This window comes from Dicentrarchus labrax, unplaced genomic scaffold, assembly GCF_905237075.1.
Source record: "Dicentrarchus labrax unplaced genomic scaffold, dlabrax2021, whole genome shotgun sequence".
Lineage (NCBI taxonomy): Eukaryota > Metazoa > Chordata > Actinopteri > Moronidae > Dicentrarchus > Dicentrarchus labrax.
Window position 1 is genome coordinate 7,007,934 of NW_026136708.1, and position 20,836 is coordinate 7,028,769.

Genomic DNA, 20,836 nt, shown 5'->3' on the forward strand with positions numbered 1-20,836 from the left:
CATCCACAGGAACCATGTCATAACAGGAGATCATGTTTAAAAGAGAGATGGGGCTGCCGGAGACAAGTCCTCATCTCTTCCACTCTGAGACAGAGAGCATCTAAGAGAGTATCAAATTCTCAGCAGGTCCCCCAACCCTCCTCCGCTCGCCTGCCCTTGGAGGTTTGAGTGACTTGTGGTGAAGCTTGATGGGGATTATTGATCTGCCTGGCGCGCGCCTGCGGTTTCGGCGTAAGACTGACGACCTCACCAGAGAGAGTTCTTGGCACACGCCGGCCCCTGTCTTAAGCTGTGTGGAGGCTGGGACAGGCCTGTCGTGGCCTGAAGTGTAGACTGTTTGAGTTCGGAGCCAGGTGATCAAGACATTTTTCTGTGTATTTAAATAATCAGGCCCAAATTTAGGCAGAAGATAACAATAAACATATCTGATTGGCTTTTTGGAGAGGAGCAGTTGAAATGAGTAACTATGTCTGCAGACAGCAGAGCCCGGGGGTATTTATGCTCTTGGTTAGATTTACTGGTTAGGGTTTCTGTTCCAGTTGTGGACCACATGAAATAATCCATGGTCACTGGAGAAGGATGTGGACACTGTGCTAATTATGTGAGATGATGATGTCAGGTATTGATACCTACAAGTGAGCCAGAACTTTTCCCTCTATGCTGTGTTCCAATGTATATAACCGCACTGTGGTGACCACACTCGCTATACGACCACACTCACATCCACATGTCGGACATGTCTGGATCCTCAGCAGCCCTCACACATCCGCACTGTCAGCCGGGTGCTCACTTTATCATTCATAGTTGTAAATCATCAGTTCGCCTGCAGGAAACGTGCAGCATTTTATTTTCCAGTCATAAACCATAAAACCTGCCTCTAACACAAGTTATGATCCTTGGAGACTGAGAGGATGAATGTCTAAAGCAGAACCAGACACGATGGCGGGCATCCTTCACCCCCCTTTTTGCCTGGCATCCCCAGATGGCTATGGTCGTGTGGTGGATTTTCCAAAAAGCCCCAACATGATCCAAATGTCACCAGGGTTGTATGTCATTCAGCAGTGAACTGGGTCTCAGTGACTGCTCTGAATTACCAGTCCATTAGTTCTCAATTAACACTCGCCTGATAAAGTTTTAACAGCCCTTCATCTGACAGGAAGAACACATAGCGCTCCTTCATGCTTGGTTTCAGGCAAAGATGGGGCCCCTGCCCAAATTTTTGAAATTTTTATTGCCTGGCTGAAACCTATGGAAAAAGGCCTGTTTTGCATGAATATTTGGCACCACGTGGAGGTTTATCCTGTCTTATGTTCTGTACACTCAGTCGTGCTGCAACAGTTTGCCATTTTTTGACAGTTGAGATGGTGTATAATTTGAAACATTGACATGAAGCGGAGGCCTTGGACAAAGAGGCCTTTTGTTTGTGTGTTTGGTCGCTGTCCATGGTCCTGACACTCGCATTTTCACAGTAATTCCTTTTTTTTTTCAGCCGGTGTGGCCAGTATCATATTGCATAATCTGAACTGGCAGAACTCATTAAATGTAGGCATTTTATGTTTCATAAGTGCACTTTTCTCTGAGTTGCGTTTCACTTTGCAGCAAATGGTTTCATGGAATCAAATGTTTCCAAAGCAGGCTAAAGACACAGGCATGCTTTAATCTAGTGATGAATAGATTCTGGTGCTGGATGTTGGGCTGCCTTACAACCTACCATGTCTGTGAGGTTCTGGGCTGGTGCCTGGATGCAGCTCGCCTGCCAATTGATCATTTCTTTTATTACAGGTTAAAAGACAAGTCGCCGTTTACAACCCCCTCTCTGTGAGGGTGAAGAACTTTTCATATCTGACTTTGGTGTTGGAACTTTAGCAGGAGTACCACTAACATAATAAGCCCTAGTTTGGCCACATCCAGCCTGCCTTTGGCTGTATGGAATACCATTTGGGTGGGCCCCTCACCCCGTTCCCTATGGTTAAATAAAAAAGCCACTAGAGTGCGCCAAAGTACACAGTTATTGTTGACTCAGTTTGAAATTCTCCTGGCCCAGGAGGGGGGTTGCTCAATTACAATCAGATCAAATTAAGATCAGTCTCGTGTGACTGATGGTGGGCATGGGCTGAGCTCAAAGATGGTCTTCCTCTGAGACATTAAGGTGGCCAGTCTCCATATTTGTTAAACTCAGATTACATCAGATTAGAAAGGTTCAGGGAGGTCAGCGCTTCGTGCTGCTTTGACAGTCAAGGCGCACTCTGGAGTCCCCGGCCCTGAGTTTATCTCTGGAATAAATGAGAAATCAAGATGTATGGATTCCTGTTTGAGGGCAGAAAACACTCTCGTGCACTCTTGCGCACACACACACACACACACACACACACACACACACACACACACACACTCACAGAGCGCTCAGCCCTGTTAGTAGAGATGGAAACATAGGCAGAGATATACGCTCTGTGAGTGGTATGGGACCCTTGAGGATGACTTCCCGCCTGAGCTGCTCCTCTGAAACGTTTGCAGAGGTCAAGTAAACAATTACATTGGGCTGTCAGCAGTGTGTTTGTGTTTGTGTGTGTGCACACTCATCTGAATGGAGTGGTTTTGTCTCCTCATAAACTTCTGTTTGTATTCCTCTCTGTTGATTGCATAACATAAGGAAGAGAGTTCAGTCTTCTTTGTGCTGCTGTGAGACTACTCACAACCTGGTATAAAAATCAAGCGTACATCATCGCTGGCATCATGTTCAACCACCAAATTTAACAGGGACTAAAACTCTATACCAACCCCTCTTAAATGAGTCTGCTGCTGTCTCTCCCGTGCATGGAGGACATTATGCTAATTTCTCTGGGTGTCTGGGTCCCGTTGCTCCTCCGGAGTTCATTATTATAATTGCTAGACATGGCTGAGAATGCTGCGAATGTGAACCTGAAACCAGCAGGAGTTTTTTCCGTGCAATCTATATTCAGGGAAATCCCGAGAATGTTCCCAATCTGAACCTTAAAAAAACACATGGGATGGTGTAGCTCACCCTCTCTTCTCTCTCTCTATTTCAGCATGTGTACGTGTGTGTGCGCACACTTAGATTGGCTCTATTATGTCTTGGAATAATGTAAAACAGCTTCCCTGGTTCTCCCTGTCTCTGTTCCTGTCTCCATCTCTCTGGTTTCCCAGTGTACCTTTGAAATGAAGCCATGGCAGTGGCAGTGGCAGTAGTAGTCTGGCTGAGCGTGCCGGGGCCCCAGCATGCCTTAGTCCCCCGTCCAAAGACAATGTTGGTGCAGACAGAGCGGCAGACCAGAGATGATACTGCTAACTGTGCTTCCTACGCGCAACACGCTTGTAGATCTGCGTGTTAACTTTTTCAGAAAAGATTAAACACGTGATGACAACGCTGAATCTTCCTGGAAAATTAAGAGTGTGAGTCTAATCCAGATACCCAGAAAATATGGTGGATACATACATAAAGTTTTTAAATTAAAGAACATTTGTGTCATTTGCATATTGGACCATGATTGTCCTCCAAACTAGCTGTGATGTTACTAAATAATGGTGGTATGTTTACATCTTAAACGGTTTTAAAGTAAGCAAAGAAACAAAGAAACTTTGCCCCTTCAAGCAGACGAAGACAGAAACAGCCGTCTAGTGTCAAACTCTGCAAATACATCATTAATTAAGTTACAAAAAGCAAAACACATTTTTAAGCCGAAAGAGACTTTAAATGACAAGAAAATCTAAATACTCAGAAAATGTGGTGGATAATCACATGCATATTGCCCATTTATATTAAACAAAGTTAAATTTAAGTGGAAAGAGGAGATTAAGAGGAAAAATTAAGTTACAAAATTCCTATTTTATTCTTAAAATAAACAAAATGTACAATCACAATGCCAATTTCACTCACTGTTGTCAGGTCTGTTTGTCCCTTTAAAAAAAAAGATGATCTTTATGAAACGTACCAGCAAAATCTAATGGAGTCTCCATTAGATTAAATTTCCTGACAAGTGTTCATGAGAGAAGAAGCATAACAATAGACATAAAAAGTAAACTTTACATAAGAGCAGGGTAAGGTACGGTTCCTGGATATCATACATGTTGATCATTAAATAATACAAGTTTTTGATGACAGTTTGTACGCAACATTTAACCAAAGCAAAGAAAAAGGATGAACTTCTTGTTTTCAAGAAAAAAAAAAAGACAACACAAACAAAAGCAGATGAGGACAAAATGGGATGTCAGTGCTGCATTGATGTGTAAACAGTTTTTAAAAGACCATTTCCTGTTCAAAGTTTGGAAAGAAAGAAGCAGATTAAATAAATTCCAACAGATGTGCATAGTTACTATGGAGACATTGAATAAATCTGTAATTGGGGAAAAAAGCTATAAAATCACAACAATCTAAAAGGTTTTTATTTGCTTTCTTATGTTACACTGTAACAGCAAAAAGACTTTTCGTTTGGGCTGAAGCAGTTGGGGAAATGTAGTGTGACATGTTCAATTCCATTAACTGAGTTCAGAACATCCTCTGCAGAGACTGGAAAAGAGGCACTGCGTGCAAACCTTCAATGAAAGGCTTGAAGTCTGATCCTTGGACAGAGCCATGTTTTTCTCAGCTTTTTCAAATTGGGTTATTATATTACCTACATGCGCTGAATATCATATTGTATGAAAGCAAGAAAAATGCTTTTTTCAAACAAATACCAACTGCCTTGTGAGATCAGATTCAACTCCAATGTAAATGGCTTGTTTGGCCAAGTGTTATCCATTCTGTGTGTGTATATGTGTGTGTGCGTGCGTGTGTGTGTATGTGACTCCAGTGGCGTTATATCTACACTGAGGACCAAAACCACGAGCCCTGCTGGCAGCCAGCCGCAAGTGCTGCTAGAAATAAAACAAGAAATAAGTGCTTTATGAAACAAACATACACAAGTCTCCCATATTTTTTGGTTACCAGTTTGCTGCCAGCAGCTGCATCCAATCACCTCGGTTTTTGCACTTTTTTTTCCTTCAACTCCAACACTTTTTTTAAATCTCACATAGTAATTTCAAATTGGAAAATATCAGACCTCCCCTCACACTGGTGCCACAGAACAATTTTAGATCGTGACACTGGTTAGTGATGATAGAAATCTATTTGGAAAAACAAAACAAAAGCAAAAAAAGGGAAAATAAATAAATGTCTGAAGGAATGTCACAGTCTCTTTTGTCTTTAACTGTGATATTTTCAATCTCAGAGACTGAAAGAGAAAAATGCAAAGAGACAAACAAAAAAAGTACCCGTGTGTGTAACGCACTAAGACACACTTTTTCAAAGCTATCTTTTGCACATGATATGAAAGCTATAATAGACTTGGCATGTTTTCCCTATAATCTTGACAGAGCATTCAGCCGGACTGGATATGAAAAGAAGACATGCAGATTTACCAAATCTTTGGGACTCATCCAAGGATTATTCCAGTCCTGAGGAGTTCACGTATCATAAAATAACTGAACCTTAAAGTCTGACCTTCTGCTTTGGAGTGCACCCAGAGCACCACCAGGCGTGGTGCCGCCATAATCATCTTTGGACTACATGTCGGTTCATGTGTAAATGTACCATTTCTTATTTGGGCAAGAAAATACATATGTATGTATCTGTGTGCATGTCAGACTAGACAAACTAAAGAAATCAAGCAGAATTTCCCCATCGGGTAATTATTTTCCCCATTGAAGCTCTCTTTCATGGTATGTTGCCAAGAGGCACAATACGAGTTATTGCTCAATAAATACCAAAGGTTTCATTCCAAGCCAAATGTGTGTCAACGCCTAGCGAGGATGTTGGGCTCTTAACGTGTGGAGTAGTTAAACTGAAAGTTACACCAGAAGAAACATGTCGCAATACTCTTTGGAAATTACATTTCATATTCGAAACGATTTAAATCTTTGGGTACTACAAAAAAATTAAACCTCTCACTCTGTTAAATTACCTATCAAAAAAAAAATCAGTTTAACTTAGTCATATAGATGCATCAAAAATATTCAGATTACACTTCTTTGACTCAAGTTTCAAATACAATACATAATTTATGGCTTTATAAGTTAAAACTAAGAAAAACGCCTCAATCTACATCAACGTTTCACCCACAATATACAAGTTAAATTAATTGGTTTAAAGCAAATTTACTGTCCATACCACTTAAGGTAACATATGTGTTACTCTCATCACTTGCTACTCAGTGCCTAACTTGCATCTTGATATTGTCATAGTACAAAAACATGCTCTGCAAAAAAGCCTTATTGAAATAAAAACACTGTACAAAAGAGGCAGTCTTTTACAAATATTGTTGAAGCATCCCTTAGCTTGTGGATTATAATAAAACTGAAATAATGTCTCATCCACTTGGGTCTAGTAAAATTGTCTTTCTCATTATTGCTGTGAGAATGACTCCCTTTGTAGTGCCTTGGTCAAAACACATTCCAGGAAGACAAGTCCGTACAAGTCTGGTCTTTTTTTTTTATCTCAACCTTAATTTCCAAGCAAAAGGTAGAGATAGCTGATGAGAGCTCAAAAATCCCCTTTTCAATAAAAAAAAAAGGTTTTGTGCTTTCAAACCATGACATCAGTTGACTTCTAGTTTCCGCCCCCCTGGTTTTCTTCAATATGGCCTCCAAACTGCTTCATCCATGCGGCCTCCCGGGTTGAGAACAGTCGGGGAGTTACTGTGGCTCCCGTCGCCATCCACCCCTCCCTCCGTCTGGCTGGGCAAGTTGGGGTTCACCAGTGAGGTCCCTGTGGAGGCGCTAGTGCAAGGCGGGATCATCCGGGAGGGCGAACGGTCCCCGCCGGGAACCATGGAGAACTGGTACGAGCCAGACGAAGCGCCATAGTAGAGATAGGGTGTGCTGCTGGTCTGGAAGGGTCCGCTCTGGCTCTGGGTGGAGCCCGGGTAAGGAGGGGGAAGGTAGGTGTGGTAGTGGGCACTGCCCAGCGACATCCCGGTGGTGACGGGCGGGGTGTAGGTGAAGGTTGCCGGGTAGTGCATCCGAGGGCTGGAAAAACGGCTCTCTGTGAGGGAGAGGCTCGGGAACTGACGATCAAACTGACCAGGGAATGGGCTCAGGTCAGAAGAACCTAAAGACACATGAAAACAGTCATTTCTTTAGGATTCTCTGACACCAACAGCACAGCAGATACAAGCCTAAATAATTACACTTCTACCAGTTTGTCAGTTTTGATTATGTGAAATGTGGCTTTGGACTCAAGCTACTTGTAAAATAATTGAATTGAACAAATAAGTCCCTTGAGAAATGAAACAGTAGTAAACTGAATTGAATGTAATCAAATATTTTGAGCCAGATATGTGTATTAACTCATTTAGAAAAGACTTTGGCTAATGGATTTAGCGGGCACAGTCATGGAATAGCATTTATCTGTAAATATTGTTACATTCATCAACTCCATGCAGTGCTGTTTTTCACTTCCACTGAGTTTTTGATAAAGCTAACAAACACATCAGTCAAGTCCCACGCATGCGATATGTTTACGCCTCTGCATATTTATGTTTCTGAGTGTGTGTTGGCGCATGTTCATGTGTATCTGTATAACTGTTTATGCATGCGAATGTGTATGTGCAAACGGTGTGTGTGTGTGTGTGTGTGTGTGTGTGTGTGTGTGTGTGTGTGGGGGGGGGGGGTGGTGGTGGTGGTGGTGGTGGTGTATGTGTGTGAATACTGTATGCACATAAAAAAGCAGTTGGGATGAATCAGGAGCTGCACATGTGGAAACACTTTGAGCAGAAACAGTTTCCATGAGATCCATAATGAGGCAGGGCTGAGCTCTGATGTGGCTCCTCTCCTCGCCTCCCATCGGCTCCAGCGTGTGTGTGTATGTGTGTGTCCGTGTGCACACGCGCGAGCGAGTGAGAGAGCGAGCTGAGAAGGAGCTGTTCCATCTCACCCTTCGTTCCTCTCTTCGCTTCATCCCTTAAAAAATACCCAAAAACCACTAACTGGCTGTGGCGAGCTTCGCGCTGGGCGCAGAGTTTAAGGAGAATAGGAGGTCCTCCCCCTCTCGCACTCCCTCCCTCCTGTCTCCTCTCAGTGGTTTAGTCCAGCCATGGCGCTCTTATCATAAATCACCAGGCGTCTTCCGTGTCACCATGTCTGCTGTGAGAGGACAGGGGGTGGCGGGGAAGAAGAGAGGAGGAGGGGGGGTGCAGTGTTTATGTGCAGGGAGGAATTGCGAAGCCGGGTTTGTCGCTAGCGTCAGATAGCATATGCTGCCAATTAAGGCCTTTAAACTTCCTCTTTCCACAAGATCCATTTGATTCTAATAGAAATAGTAGGTGATTGTCTGTGGAGGAGCAGTGTGATCTCAGACATGACCGGCGCTGTTCAATAAACTCCTGACTCCTGCTTTTAACATTTGGACCTATTTTAGTGCTCAAAGGGGCCCTGTGATGATGAGCCAGATCGAACATTATTAGTTTAAATGAAACCAGAGTGGAACACTGTCTAAATATTTGGAAGGATTTTACAAACTCTAGAGCATCACTTCCGAATTAGGTGTTTTACTTGACTGATGAACTTTTGCAATAGCTCCTTAGCAACTGTAACATTTCAACAGAGGAGACGGATTGTGTAAAGGTGTGTGCGGAGGGGTGGCGGGACGGTGCAGTTTGCACTGGAGCATCCATATCAGCTTCTGCTTGTACTTCGTCGCTATGTTCTGTGGCTGGATACTGTTACAGTGCAGCCTGGCGAGGTGTCAACATGATCTCCAGAGATCTGAGAGCCTTAGTCACATCACTTAGGAGGCATTAAATGCTCGAGGTGTGCAAGTGGGTAAAGGCGGGAGGCGGGGTTTTGGCCTGCGTGTGAACGTGCTCGCACATGCACGCGTGTCACTTTGAGAACAAAGCCTGATGCTCGTGAGATGAAAGCTGAAGGGAAAGACCAAACTAATCAAAGTTGACAAGGCAGCTGGCTGGATTTTAAACCCTTTCTAATGCAGAGTCACACGGCCGCGTCGCGTAATCACTCACCCTCGCTCCGGGCACACACACAGAGGAGGGTGTAGTGTGTTAGCACAAGGAAACAGAAGGAAAAAAAAAAAGCAGCGGAGAGAAAAAAAACTCACATGGCAGTGAGTCAAACAGGTGTACGGGGGAGAAACTTGTCTGGCGGCATGTTGGGAGTTTAAAGGAGCTTTCACATTGGGGGAAAAACAGAGACAAATTGGAACACAGATGCTGCCGTTACGGCAAACAGACTGGCTAATGCAATTACCCAGAATTCCTTGTGAGAGTGGTGTATCGCTATAAAGCCACTTTATTTGTCAGTCACGAGCCTGTTATTATGCCCGGGCCTGTTATTACCCATACTCCTCTGGGATCAAAGGCTTGGAGCAAGGAAAAAAGGAAACAATCGTTTTTTTTTTTTCTCCACTGTCATCCACGCCATCCAAACCGCTCTCTGCACAGACAGTCGGACTCTGACAACATGCCTCATTCCTCACGTTCATTTCAGAATGAGCTAATAGCGGCCCGCTGGGCTTTATCGTTCTCGAGTAAATAGTAGATATAGATTTATTTTGCTTTGTATGTTTCTGAGTGTGATCTTGTGTGTCTGTCTCGCTCCCCTTCCCACCTTCTATCGCACAAGAAAATGCTTTATCTGGATTATTTAAAGTAGTTTAGGCGGTCCGAATGGGACGAGGAAACCAGGTGGTTTCAGACAGTGGCAGAGTAGTGGTTCTACCTGGCAATCGTCTAGGCACGTCACTGATGGCAGGCAGGCCCGTGCCTCGGCTGGAGGAGAGGGGGGTGGTAGAGTGGACTGAGGGGGATGCCATGGGACTCAGGTAGGACGGGTACGTCTGTTCATACGACCAGGGAGGAGAGGACTGGGACTGACGAGGGTCTGATGGGGAGAAATGGAGCGAGGGAAGGAAAGGAGGAAGGAGAAAAAAAGCCCAGACAGACATATAAAGAGAAAAAAACAGACAGGAAAAGAAAGAATAATTACCAACGGCCCATCGGCTGGTTCAAATGTTCTAAGTTTTTTTTTTGTTGCTTAAATGTATAGCAGATTGACAATAACATTCACAACAACTGTAGGCATCATTAGTGTCTCTGTTTCTCTGTGCGTATGTTTAGAGGTAAGTATCAGTTGGGCGCGTTATGCAACATCCTCCTTAATGACACATCTAATGTTTACCTTCGCAGAGAAGATCTTCCTGTTTGCCTTATAAAACATTGTGCTTGCAGCTGAGGCACAGAGAGCCTTGCTGGCACACACCCAGGATGTAAACACACCAGAGAAACACAACCAGGAAAATGACTCCCGCACACACTTTATTGTGTGTGTCGGTGCCGCAACACTAGCATGGAACATGGAAGTTGAGCTATTTTTATGTGTTGATGAAATTTGTGAACAAATGTGTTGTGATTTACTGTCTCTAATACAGTGATTCCCAATTAGGGGTTACTTCTGCAGTTGCCAGGGGGTGTGTAGAAAGATTGTGGAGTTGCTCAACTAATTTGAAAAGACAAAAGATTAAGATTTGATTAAAAAAATATGTCCAATATGCTATGTGTTGTGACAGAGAGTGGCTGAAAACTAGTTAGCAAGAGGAGAGTTAACTAAAAACAAAAAAAATATTTTATTATCATTATTATATTCACTTTTATATAATTAATAGGCAATAGTCAATTTGGAACATGGTGCGGATATCAGGGTGCTTGACTTTATTTGACAGAGCTGTGGGAGTGCGTCAAACAAATAGGGTTCGGATCCGATGCTCTAACCAAAGCTACTCTTAGATATAAAAGCTTCATCTCAAAATATTTACACTTGAGCAGCAGTTTGTTCACATGCAATTAATGCCCAATCCATATATAACACTCTCTGCTTGTCTCCACACTGCTTCGCTGTTTAACCATCCCTCAAATGATCCACTAAGTAACACTACAAAGCCGTGCCATGGAGTAACTAAGAGCTAAATGACGACCTGTGACGAGCCTCCAGAGGTGTGGGTGATCAGGTAGCAGCCATCCCGAACCGTGAGAGATGGTGTTACCTTCTAGGATGTAGATTGATAGAGTGACGGAGTAGATGAAGACAGACGATCTCGGAGGCAATGTAACATACTGCACTGGGCAACGTTCTGTGGTCCCATCAGGAGGTGCCCATGATTCCACTTGGGGTTTGATATTTCACCAGTAAATGTTGGTGATAGCCTTTAGGACATTGTTCAGAAAACGTGTGGTGCATATTGTAGATGTTCCTGTGCTAGATTTAGATTTTCTTGATTTTGGGTGTAAATGTGTAAAACGGATACAATTTTCTATCTAACTTTCTAACATTTTTTAACAATATTATCCTTAAATGGAAACAGCAAATGCAAGGCTGGGTAATCTATCTGAAATCTGATATTAATATAAAATAATATATTGCAAATGCATAATTACATGGAAAATAATCAAACTGATGGTCGAAAGCAGTGAAGTGTGTTCCACTGTTGCAAATTGTAATGACTAATTTTATTACTTTTTAATTATGATTTTCTTCGAAAGTATATGATCATATTGAATGACTGCCAAGCCTTAATTACTGTGAATGTATTGTAACATTGGAACCAGGCATTAAGAGTTCACATATCAAAAGAACACGATAACCTAATAATAGTAAAGTTCTTTTCATTCTGGATAAAAAAAGGTTTCATTGTTCAGTGCAGGGAAATAAGGTATTGGTATCATTTTATGGAATAACACGTCTGACAGATGACACTTATTATAATACACACATACAGATTTGTGTTTTACACTTTCAACATATGTAATCCCAAAGGAAAAATATTTCTTTTCACAGGAGGTGTCAGGGAGTCAGATCAGCTACAACACAGTCAGATCCTGCTTTAAGACACCTCACGGCCATGGATGGTTGCTGTAACGGTGCTTTAACCCAATCTTTTCTGGGTCTGGGGTAAAAAGACGAGAATCTGGCGCTCACCTGTTATCTGCGTCTGTCCCTGCGGGTTGAAGGAGTTGGCCGCTGCATTGAGAGCTGGCCGGGGGCCTTGAGTGGGAACGGTCACCCTCACCCTCATCCTCTCAAGCTCACTAAGGCGGTCTGAAAAGAGACCAGTCTTGGGAGGGTCCTCGAGTTTCTGACGATGCCCTGCGGTCACACAGAAAAGTGTTTTGTGGTGAGGAGTTGCATCAGTTATTTAGTAACAGTGTTTATTACCGCCATGATGTTGCATGCAAACCATATTTTTATCTACGTAAGATAAAGCTCACTGACAGCACTTAGCTCTGTGTGACTAATGATCTTAATGTGTTTGTTCTTCTTTTGGCATAGAGTTTGTCAGTTATCCTTTATAATAAACATCTAATGACTCAGCTCTTCTGTGTGCCATGGCTTACTTGGCAAATACAGTTTGTGCTCCTAAACGAGGAGGAGGTTACAGAGGCTTTTGGGAATGGGATGCTACATCCTGCTAATTACCAAAGGCAATTACCTTGTATCACCTTGCATGAGAGAAAAAGAGAGAGTTAAGACAGGAAGATACTGAGAGTGAGAAGTTGCATGCATGTTTAGCTTTAACCTGAGGCTTCTTCCTCAGGTAAACACAAGCTCTCACGCTATTGCCCCATTATCCCCACAGGAGTCGTAACCTATGCCAAATATATTTTACCCATTCTTTTCCTGCAATCCCCTGCTGATAATTTTACACCCCTTATATACCTGATTCTATTCTCATGTCTGTTTCAGGCTGGTAACTCTAGAGTCCTCCAATATACAAATACAGTACACGCACATTGCAAACACACAGATTGTGCACACAAGCACAACACAATGTGTCACTTGCTCTGCCTGAGTCAGCCCATTTCTATTCCAGCAGCGCTATCGGCCTCTTACCCAGGGGCCCAGGTGTAGACTATAGTTTAGCAAAGGTGGGGTAGAAAGAAAGGCCTGTATACACACAGTCCCTTTTAGCACTGACACAGGCCTGTGTCAGTATGTCTGTCTGGTCTTGCACTAGTTCCCCTGTAAAGGCGGTAAAGTAAATATCAAACAGAGGAGAGTAGAAACTCCTGCTGTGCTTGGCAGAGCTCCAGCTGGCTCAGACAGAAACACTGAGCTACTTCAGAATCCTGCCCAACCTGCCTGCGCTAGGAACAAAGGCCTGGCACTACACCTATGGCACTGGGTGGGTGTGATGGAGGGAGAGGAGATCTTCAGAAAAGAAAAAAATCATCATTTGTGTTACTGAATCACCATTACAAAGATCAAAGACCACTGAAAACTGCCTCACAGGGGGTTGTAACATGTGTGCTAATGACCCCCCCCCCCAAGCTGAGGAGCTTTGTTGCATGCCATCCCTACCTTTCTCTCTCTCTCTCTCCCTAGATTTTATGTCACTTTCACCATCAAATAAAATAATCTGCCCCATCCTTTGTCGCATTTTTCCACTAATGCAAGTTTGAAAATTTTATTTCAGCCTCAGAAATGCTTTTATAAACCATCTGACTCTTCACAACAAATTCATTTATTCTGGGAAAACTGTTTGGAATTCTGCTCTGCAATGGCTTGAAAATAGCAGCAGTGAAAATGCAGCCAGTGACAGTCAGACAGACCATGATTTTTATTACAGTGACGTTACCAGACTGGCATCATACAGTTCAAAATAAACAGACAATCTCATCATCGGCTTCTTTACATAGTTGCTTTGGAACGTGGATAATATCAGCTACTTGAAAACCTCAGCTTATTGAAGTTTTTTTTGCTTTATAACATAATTCAAGGCCATATTTCATTAATAATATTTCTCCATCGTTCCTGGGGATAATTTGTGCCTCTTGCTGGCATTTCTCATCTCTCTGTGCAAGCTGTGCCCAGTCAATCATAGCGTTTCCATTTTCAACAGACCAAATTTCTATTCTAAAAAAGCCCCAGGACACAGTGCGGCCTTTGTGCACAGCCTGTCTCCTAGTGATGGGAATAAATAGCAATGGGAGACCAAGGGAGATGAGGGGAGACTGAAGGGGACGGACGCGAGGGGGAGGAGGCACATGGAGAGGAAGAGACCCTGATGACCAGTAAATTAAGAGCTGTGGATGGGTCTGAACCAGTCAGGAGACACAGGCTCTGTGAAGAGTGCTGAGCACGGAGTACAGCAAATGGTGAAATAGTTAGCGAGGGTTTAGGGTTTCAACATCTTAGAAGAAAATCCTAAAATATAGACAGATATTTACATGTATATTTAAGGAGATAAAGACAATCCTGATCTGCGTGACAAGCCAGCTCTCTGTCACTGGTAACTTAAAACTTGAAACACAATTTCAGTAGCTCTCAGCTTCCACCCTGGACAACCATAATGTCAAAAAACCTATGGATGCAACCCAGTTTAAAGGAAACATAAACGTATTTTTCCTCCTATAGGAATGCAGCATGTCAACCACCACATTAAGGTCCAATTTACACTCCAAACAGCCAGACCTCAAGTCCATTAGTTTAGCAGGCCTTGACAGTAAATACAGTTTTTCATGAGTTAATTACACCTTTTAGAGGACAACTGTTGCCAAACACAAGACGTCTCAGCTGTTTTATCGGAACCCTAGCAGGGTGGAGGAATGAGCCGGGGGTATTTAAAGGAGCGGGAAAGGCGGATGATTTCACTGCCGTAGGGAAAGTCCCTGAGATTCCCATCATCCCTGTGAAAACAGCGGAGATTTTCGATAGCGCCTGCCACTTCCCTGCCCAGCCAGCGGCCGGAAACATGGACAGATTCAGACCAGATGTGAGCAACTTTTGCATACACACACAGAAACACACACATGCAAGAATGGACATATGCAAACACACGTCTGCATATGCAATCATGCATATTTGCACACACTCATCATGTATACTGTACACCCTTACACATGCACACACAATACAGGCGCCCACATGAACACACACTAAGAAAGATTATTAATGACACCTCTATAGATAGTATCTCTAATCACACAGTTGCACACTGATCCTAGAATAGTATTATTTCAGCCGTCTCTGAGACATAAGTCTGGATTCAACTTGCCCCTGCTGATCTGATAACGTTAGTAAGAGCAAGAAGGCAAACAGAATAAAAGTCCTCAGTAATTAATGGCAGCATTAAATTGAATCTGAGCCTGAGCACAGAGATCTTTGACAGATGGTTAGCTGTTGTATGTCCTGGCTAAAAATATTCCTCAAATACCCAAATTTTTGTAGCTAGGGAATGGTTTGTACAGGGATTTTTCATGACAATGTGCTCATTTGCTTCCTCGATGAGAGATTGATACAATATAGTTTGCACGGTAAATATGAGGCTACAGCCAGCAGCCGGCTAGCTTAGCCTAGTGTTAAGACCGGAAACAGGGGGAAACAGTTAGCCTGGCGCTGTCTAAAGGTAATAAAATTTGTTACAAAAAACTTGTTTATTAATGAGCTTTCGAGATGCTGGTAGATGGCTTGTGTTACAGCTGTATGGGGCTAGGCTAGCTGTAGCTATTTCAAGTCTCTACATCCCCCCCTTTTCCTCCCCAACACCAACACATCAAGTTTCAGCTATCACTGCAGACACATCATCAGGAAATTCTCCTGCTTGCTGCCTGACTAAGTAACATGTGAGGAAAATGCGGAGCGCCAGAAAATCCTGAATAAATGGGATAATTTATAAATTTGGTGTCACGTCATGCCCTCTAAGCCCTTCAGTCTGGTTTATGATCACCGGGTGCGATTGGATGAATGCATCTTTGGGGCTGATTCAGAAAAACCCCCATGCTCATGGAGCCTGGGTTGAATCAGCCAGTCTGTGTTGTGTGTACGTGTGTGTGTGTGTGTGTGCATGTGTGTGTGTGTGTGTGTGTGTGTGTGGCAGTCCGCTCACAGTGGAACAGCCAGTAAAGTCGATGAATGAATACACTAGGTCCATATTTCACTTTTTTATTTGGAGCCCTCACAGTGGCCATGTTGTTTTTGTGAGCGGTCAGAAACAATGAATTATTTCAGGTGGCAATCTGAAGCTGGCAGAGCGTGGCTCGAAAGGAAAAGCGCTGAGTGGGTGACAGCCAGACGCCCGTCTACCGTCTACCATGGGGGTCTGGTATAGAGGAAGGAGGAGGGAGGAAGGGAGAGAAAGGAGACAATAAATACGGAATTGGAATAAAAGGAGAGAACAGAGGAAGAAGTAAAAAAGAGAGGAGAGAGGAGAGGTGTGGGAGATGAGGCAGCGAGCGAGAAGGAGAGAAGGAGACGGAGAGAAAGGGGGAGCCAGGCTGTCGTGGAGCGCTGCCAGCCGTCTGTGTGGTCCATGCGTTCCAGCCCGGAGGAAGCAAGCCAGGCAAGGGAAGGGCATACACATACGCACACGCACACACACACACACACACACACACACACACACACACACACACACACACACACACAAACAAACACACAGACATACACAATTCCCAAAGTCGAAACATTTATTGAACACAAAAACACATTATATACACATTTGTATGATATTGCACAAAGTTTAAAAAGTGCACACACTCACACTCACACACACACCGTTTGGCTTGTGTGTGGTTTTCAGACAGGCTCCCTCTGCACCTCTCTGCTCGCATTAAAGTGTTTTGATTCAGAACAGAGGAGAACAAATCCCCCGGAGATGTTTTTTGCTGCAGCTCAGGGCCAACCAATTCTAGACCTTCTTTCTTAATCTTTGTCTCTTTGTACGATTCACTTTCTGCCTCTCTTTCTCCCTCTTTATTCTGCTGTCCTTCTCTCTGTCTCTCCCTCCCACTGAATGATTTTGTGTTTTGTGTTGTAAAGGCCTTGGCACCTCTTCAAGGAACTTCATAAGACATTCAACTGACTGACTGCCTCTGGAAAAGCCTGCAGCCCTTTTTTTCTCTTCTCTCTTTTTTCCCCTCCTCCCTCCCTCTTTTCATTCCTTTTCCTCCTGATGTTTGGGTGAGTTTTATTTGTCCGGCTCCCATTGTTAAAAGCTGCTTTGAGTAAGGAAGCAGCAGATAGGTGTGGGCGTGTATCTGTCTGTGAGGGAGAAAAGAGTTTGCTGACTCTTCCGAAATCCTCCAGAAATTACCTGGATGAGGTACAAAAGCACATTCTATTTTTTTTGCTTGATGTAGTCACTGACAAGGAATGATAATCCAGAAACATAAAGGGGCTCATATTACTGTACATAATTCAAGGAAATGAAATGAAAGCTGGCTTACATAATCTAAATAGTGATACTATGTAATTAGCATCTGTGAGGATCTTAGCATTTGGCACTGAGCATGAACGGCTGTTGTAAGAAACAAAGCCCAGGCGTTACAGCAGGTAAACAGTACCTTACAAGTGCATGTAACAGCATGTGTGTGATGACACAGTTCAGAGGCCTTCTGGTGTTGTCATGACAGACACGTTAATGAAGGCATCTGACTTACTCATACTGTTTCCAGCCCAGCAGCACTGAAGATGCTAGTTTTAAAGAGTTTTAATAGGATGCAGCCTAGCAACTACTCCAATAAGGCGTATAAGTTTAGATGTGTGGGTGATTTGATACAACGGAACCTGCTTTATCCTCTACTGCCTATCTGACTTGTGGGGTGCCACAAGGCTCAGTTTTCGGTATGCTATTTTTTCAGTTTGCATGCTTCCTTTAGGGGAAATTATTTGCAAATGTAATATTAATTTGTATGCAGACGACAGTAGGCCATATGTATAAATAATATTTGTCCATTATAGCAAGCTTGTCACTTTTATGAACTGCCTTGACAAGGTTAAACACAGGATGTTTCCTGCAGCTAAATTACAATAAATCAGAGATAATTTTATTAGGTCCTGATTATGATCAAGGCTAAATTAGGTCTAGCCCCCAAATACATGTGTCAACTCCTGTGAGCCGGACCACAGCCTGAGGTCCTCTAGCAAGGGTCTCCAGGCTAGTCTCCAGGTTAGTATAACTAAAGGAGACTGGAATTCCTTTCTGAAGAAACTTCCTTGTCTTCTTTGTCAAACAAAGCCCTAGCCCTAATTTGTCACGGTATTTTCAAGTGTGATTTTACTTTATTTCCCCCCTTGTCTGTATATTAATATTTTAGTGCACATATTATTTGCTATGTGAATCCCTCTGTAACTTGTTTTGAAAAAGTGCAATACAAATAAAGTTCAATGTGCAAGTATTGTGTACCGTTTTATGTGTTAGTATGTGTGTGTCACAGGAAGAGTTTGGCTTGGCACACAGGTCTCCTGAACCACTAATATTGTCTGCAGGCCTGTAAGTAACCAGGGCCCCTTCACCAGACTTGTTAACACCCTGACCAAAATCGAACCAAAACACGACCCTGTCCCCAAGCCCAGAACCCCCCAGACCTAGCAGCTTCAAACACCAGAGAGCAGAGACGGGCCTGACCGCTAACCTCCACCGCTGACACACAACACACACACACACGTCACTCACACTCAGTTATGCACAATAACCACTGCAGTATGCCACAGCAAGACACAGTATGTGTGACGCCACAATGGTTTTTGTCACCTCCTATGTTTGTCTGTCATCAATTAACTATAATGAGAACAGTGGGTTTGGACAGAAAGCCTAGTATATTGTGTTATTACGGCTAGGTTATTATCACTCAGGAAGTTTGTCTCAGCTGGCTGCAGCCACCGTCAGGAGCAGCTGAAAGGAGACAGAGCCACCTATAAAAGCATATTGGTTTAAACAACCACTCCCTGTCTATTAGCTCAAAATGACATTTAATGAGGTCTATTAGCTCTGCTCCAAATCAGCACTGTGGCTACACTAGACTAATGACACCAATAACACACACTCTCTGTGCAAAACATGTCATTTGGGTGCACACATGCAGATGCAGACGCTAGAAGACAGACATGCATGTATTTACATTCGTATCTACATGAGCAAACAGACACGGACATGCCCACACGCATTAACACACACAAACACATACATGTGCGCACACTCGCTGGGTTGTTGGTGCAGTGGCAAACCACAGAGTAACCAAGAGCTGTCAAGCGATTAAGCACAATGCGAGCCACAGAAACCGAGTTAGCCTCCTGCTAATAACACAGTGGCCAGAGGGACCTGTCTAACCACTTACCATACCCACACATACACACACACACACACACACACACACACACACACACACACACACACACTGTAAACCTCTAAGGAAAATCATACCACAGATCTTTAAACTAGGCCTCATTGATATTCGTCACTCTGACCACGCAATTAATTAGCTAAAGCTCTGCACCACACTTCAGAGATATGAACCCCTGTTCATTCGCGGGTGGTCCAACTTTATACCCCCACTGACATTAGATGAGGAACCGCTGGGGAAATGACATCCCTCAGGAAGACTCATATGGCTACCATAAGGCTCATCAAACAGGCCGACACAAAATGTCCTTCCTGAATGAGACACCCACAACCAGGCAAGTCATTAACAGGGAGCAGAAATTGCCAATAACATCAGGAAAAGTGTAAAAGAAAATGCATAAAAGCACACAGAAGGGTTATTAATTTTTGCCTTTCTGCCCAGTTACCAGCCCATGTTGAAATCAAGTGTTATTGTCAGCTTATTTTCTAGAAGCAACACTGTGTTTTTACAGAGAAGGGCCACAGAGTTCCAGTGTATGTCAGGCTCAAGACAGCCCACTGTTCTTTCTCTCGTATGTCTCTGTGTGGACCCTCCCTGTAGGGGCCCGGTGTACCACAGGCCTCCTAATTACCCACTCGTTTAACACAAAATAGAGCTGTAATGGCCGACAAAGCCCCCCCATGTGTCAATGAAGCGTTCACAGATAGAATCAGTTTTGGAGACAGCCGGTGCTCTCAGCTCCGAGTCGCTCCGTGCTGAAAACCCGAAGGAGGGGAGACGCAGTTGAGAGGGCACATGTGTGTTTTGCCACCCTCCGACCTCAGCTTAATGACCCCTGAGAGGGAGACGTGTTCTGGCTTTAGTTTCTGGGTAAATTACACCGGCGCTGCAATTCTGACCACTTAACAGCAAAGTAAAGAAGTTCAGGGGTTACGTATGATGACATACTCTTTATTGCTTAAATTACTGTCCTGAGACTGAAGTTAAAGCTTGCAGACTTTAACTTTAAAGCTTTGTCGCAGACCACAAATTGATCTAGGACAAAGGGCAGAATAATAGTCGAAAGTCTGAAGTTTCTTCACTATTCCACAATCCCCTTCACCTGATATCAGGTAGTGCTGCCTTTGTCTAGTTTTAATGACTCAATCTCACTTCACATATGTCCAGGCTTCCAGGAAGGCTTTCTAGACACAAATCTAAGACAGCAATTTTGTTGAGACCGAACTGGGGCTTTTCTAAACAAATTCAGCTCCGACTCCCATCTGCTCGCCACCGAATAACAGGACTTGTTTGAAAGTCATCTGACGGGGGACAGCAGATGCACAGGAAATGCTTTTGATCAAACAAAATGGCTCGAGAGCGAGGAGGGGAAAAAGTGGGTGTGATTGGGAGTACATGTGCGTTTGACGACAAGCATGTGCCTTTGTTTCAGGGTGCGTGTTGATGAACGCTGAATGTTGAGTGTCTGAGGCGTTTTTTGGCACCATGGGCAGGTTTCCTACAACAGAGACTGATGGTGGTACTAATCCTACTGTCTCCCGGCTCCTCTGTGTCTCTGTGCGTCCTGGTGCCATATGTGATGGGGCAGGCGGGTGGGTGGGTTGTTTGTGATGTGATATTGTTCATTGAGACGCCATGAGATGAGAATATGTTTTTTTTATGAATAGGGAGGAGGGTTGGGGAAACAGCTGCATGCCAGACCAGTTGGCACT

At 43.6% G+C, this 20,836-nt stretch overlaps 1 protein-coding gene across 4 annotated transcripts in view; it reads right to left on the reverse strand.

Moving 5' to 3' along the window:
- Positions 1 to 3,824: 3,824 nt before the first annotated feature.
- runx2b (RUNX family transcription factor 2b) overlaps positions 3,825 to 20,836 on the reverse strand; it is a 40,335-nt gene continuing 23,323 nt past the window's right edge. For 3 of the 4 annotated variants that reach the window (XM_051408875.1, XM_051408876.1, XM_051408877.1), the window contains 3 exons: positions 11,983 to 12,150; positions 9,730 to 9,891; positions 3,825 to 7,102 (listed from right to left, as the gene is read on the reverse strand). In XM_051408875.1, the coding sequence (XP_051264835.1) occupies positions 6,627 to 7,102; positions 9,730 to 9,891; positions 11,983 to 12,150 (806 nt within the window). In that variant the 3' untranslated portion in view covers positions 3,825 to 6,626. The remainder of the gene's footprint in view (positions 7,103 to 9,729; positions 9,892 to 11,982; positions 12,151 to 20,836) is intronic. The other variant, XM_051408879.1, reaches the window with a different exon arrangement.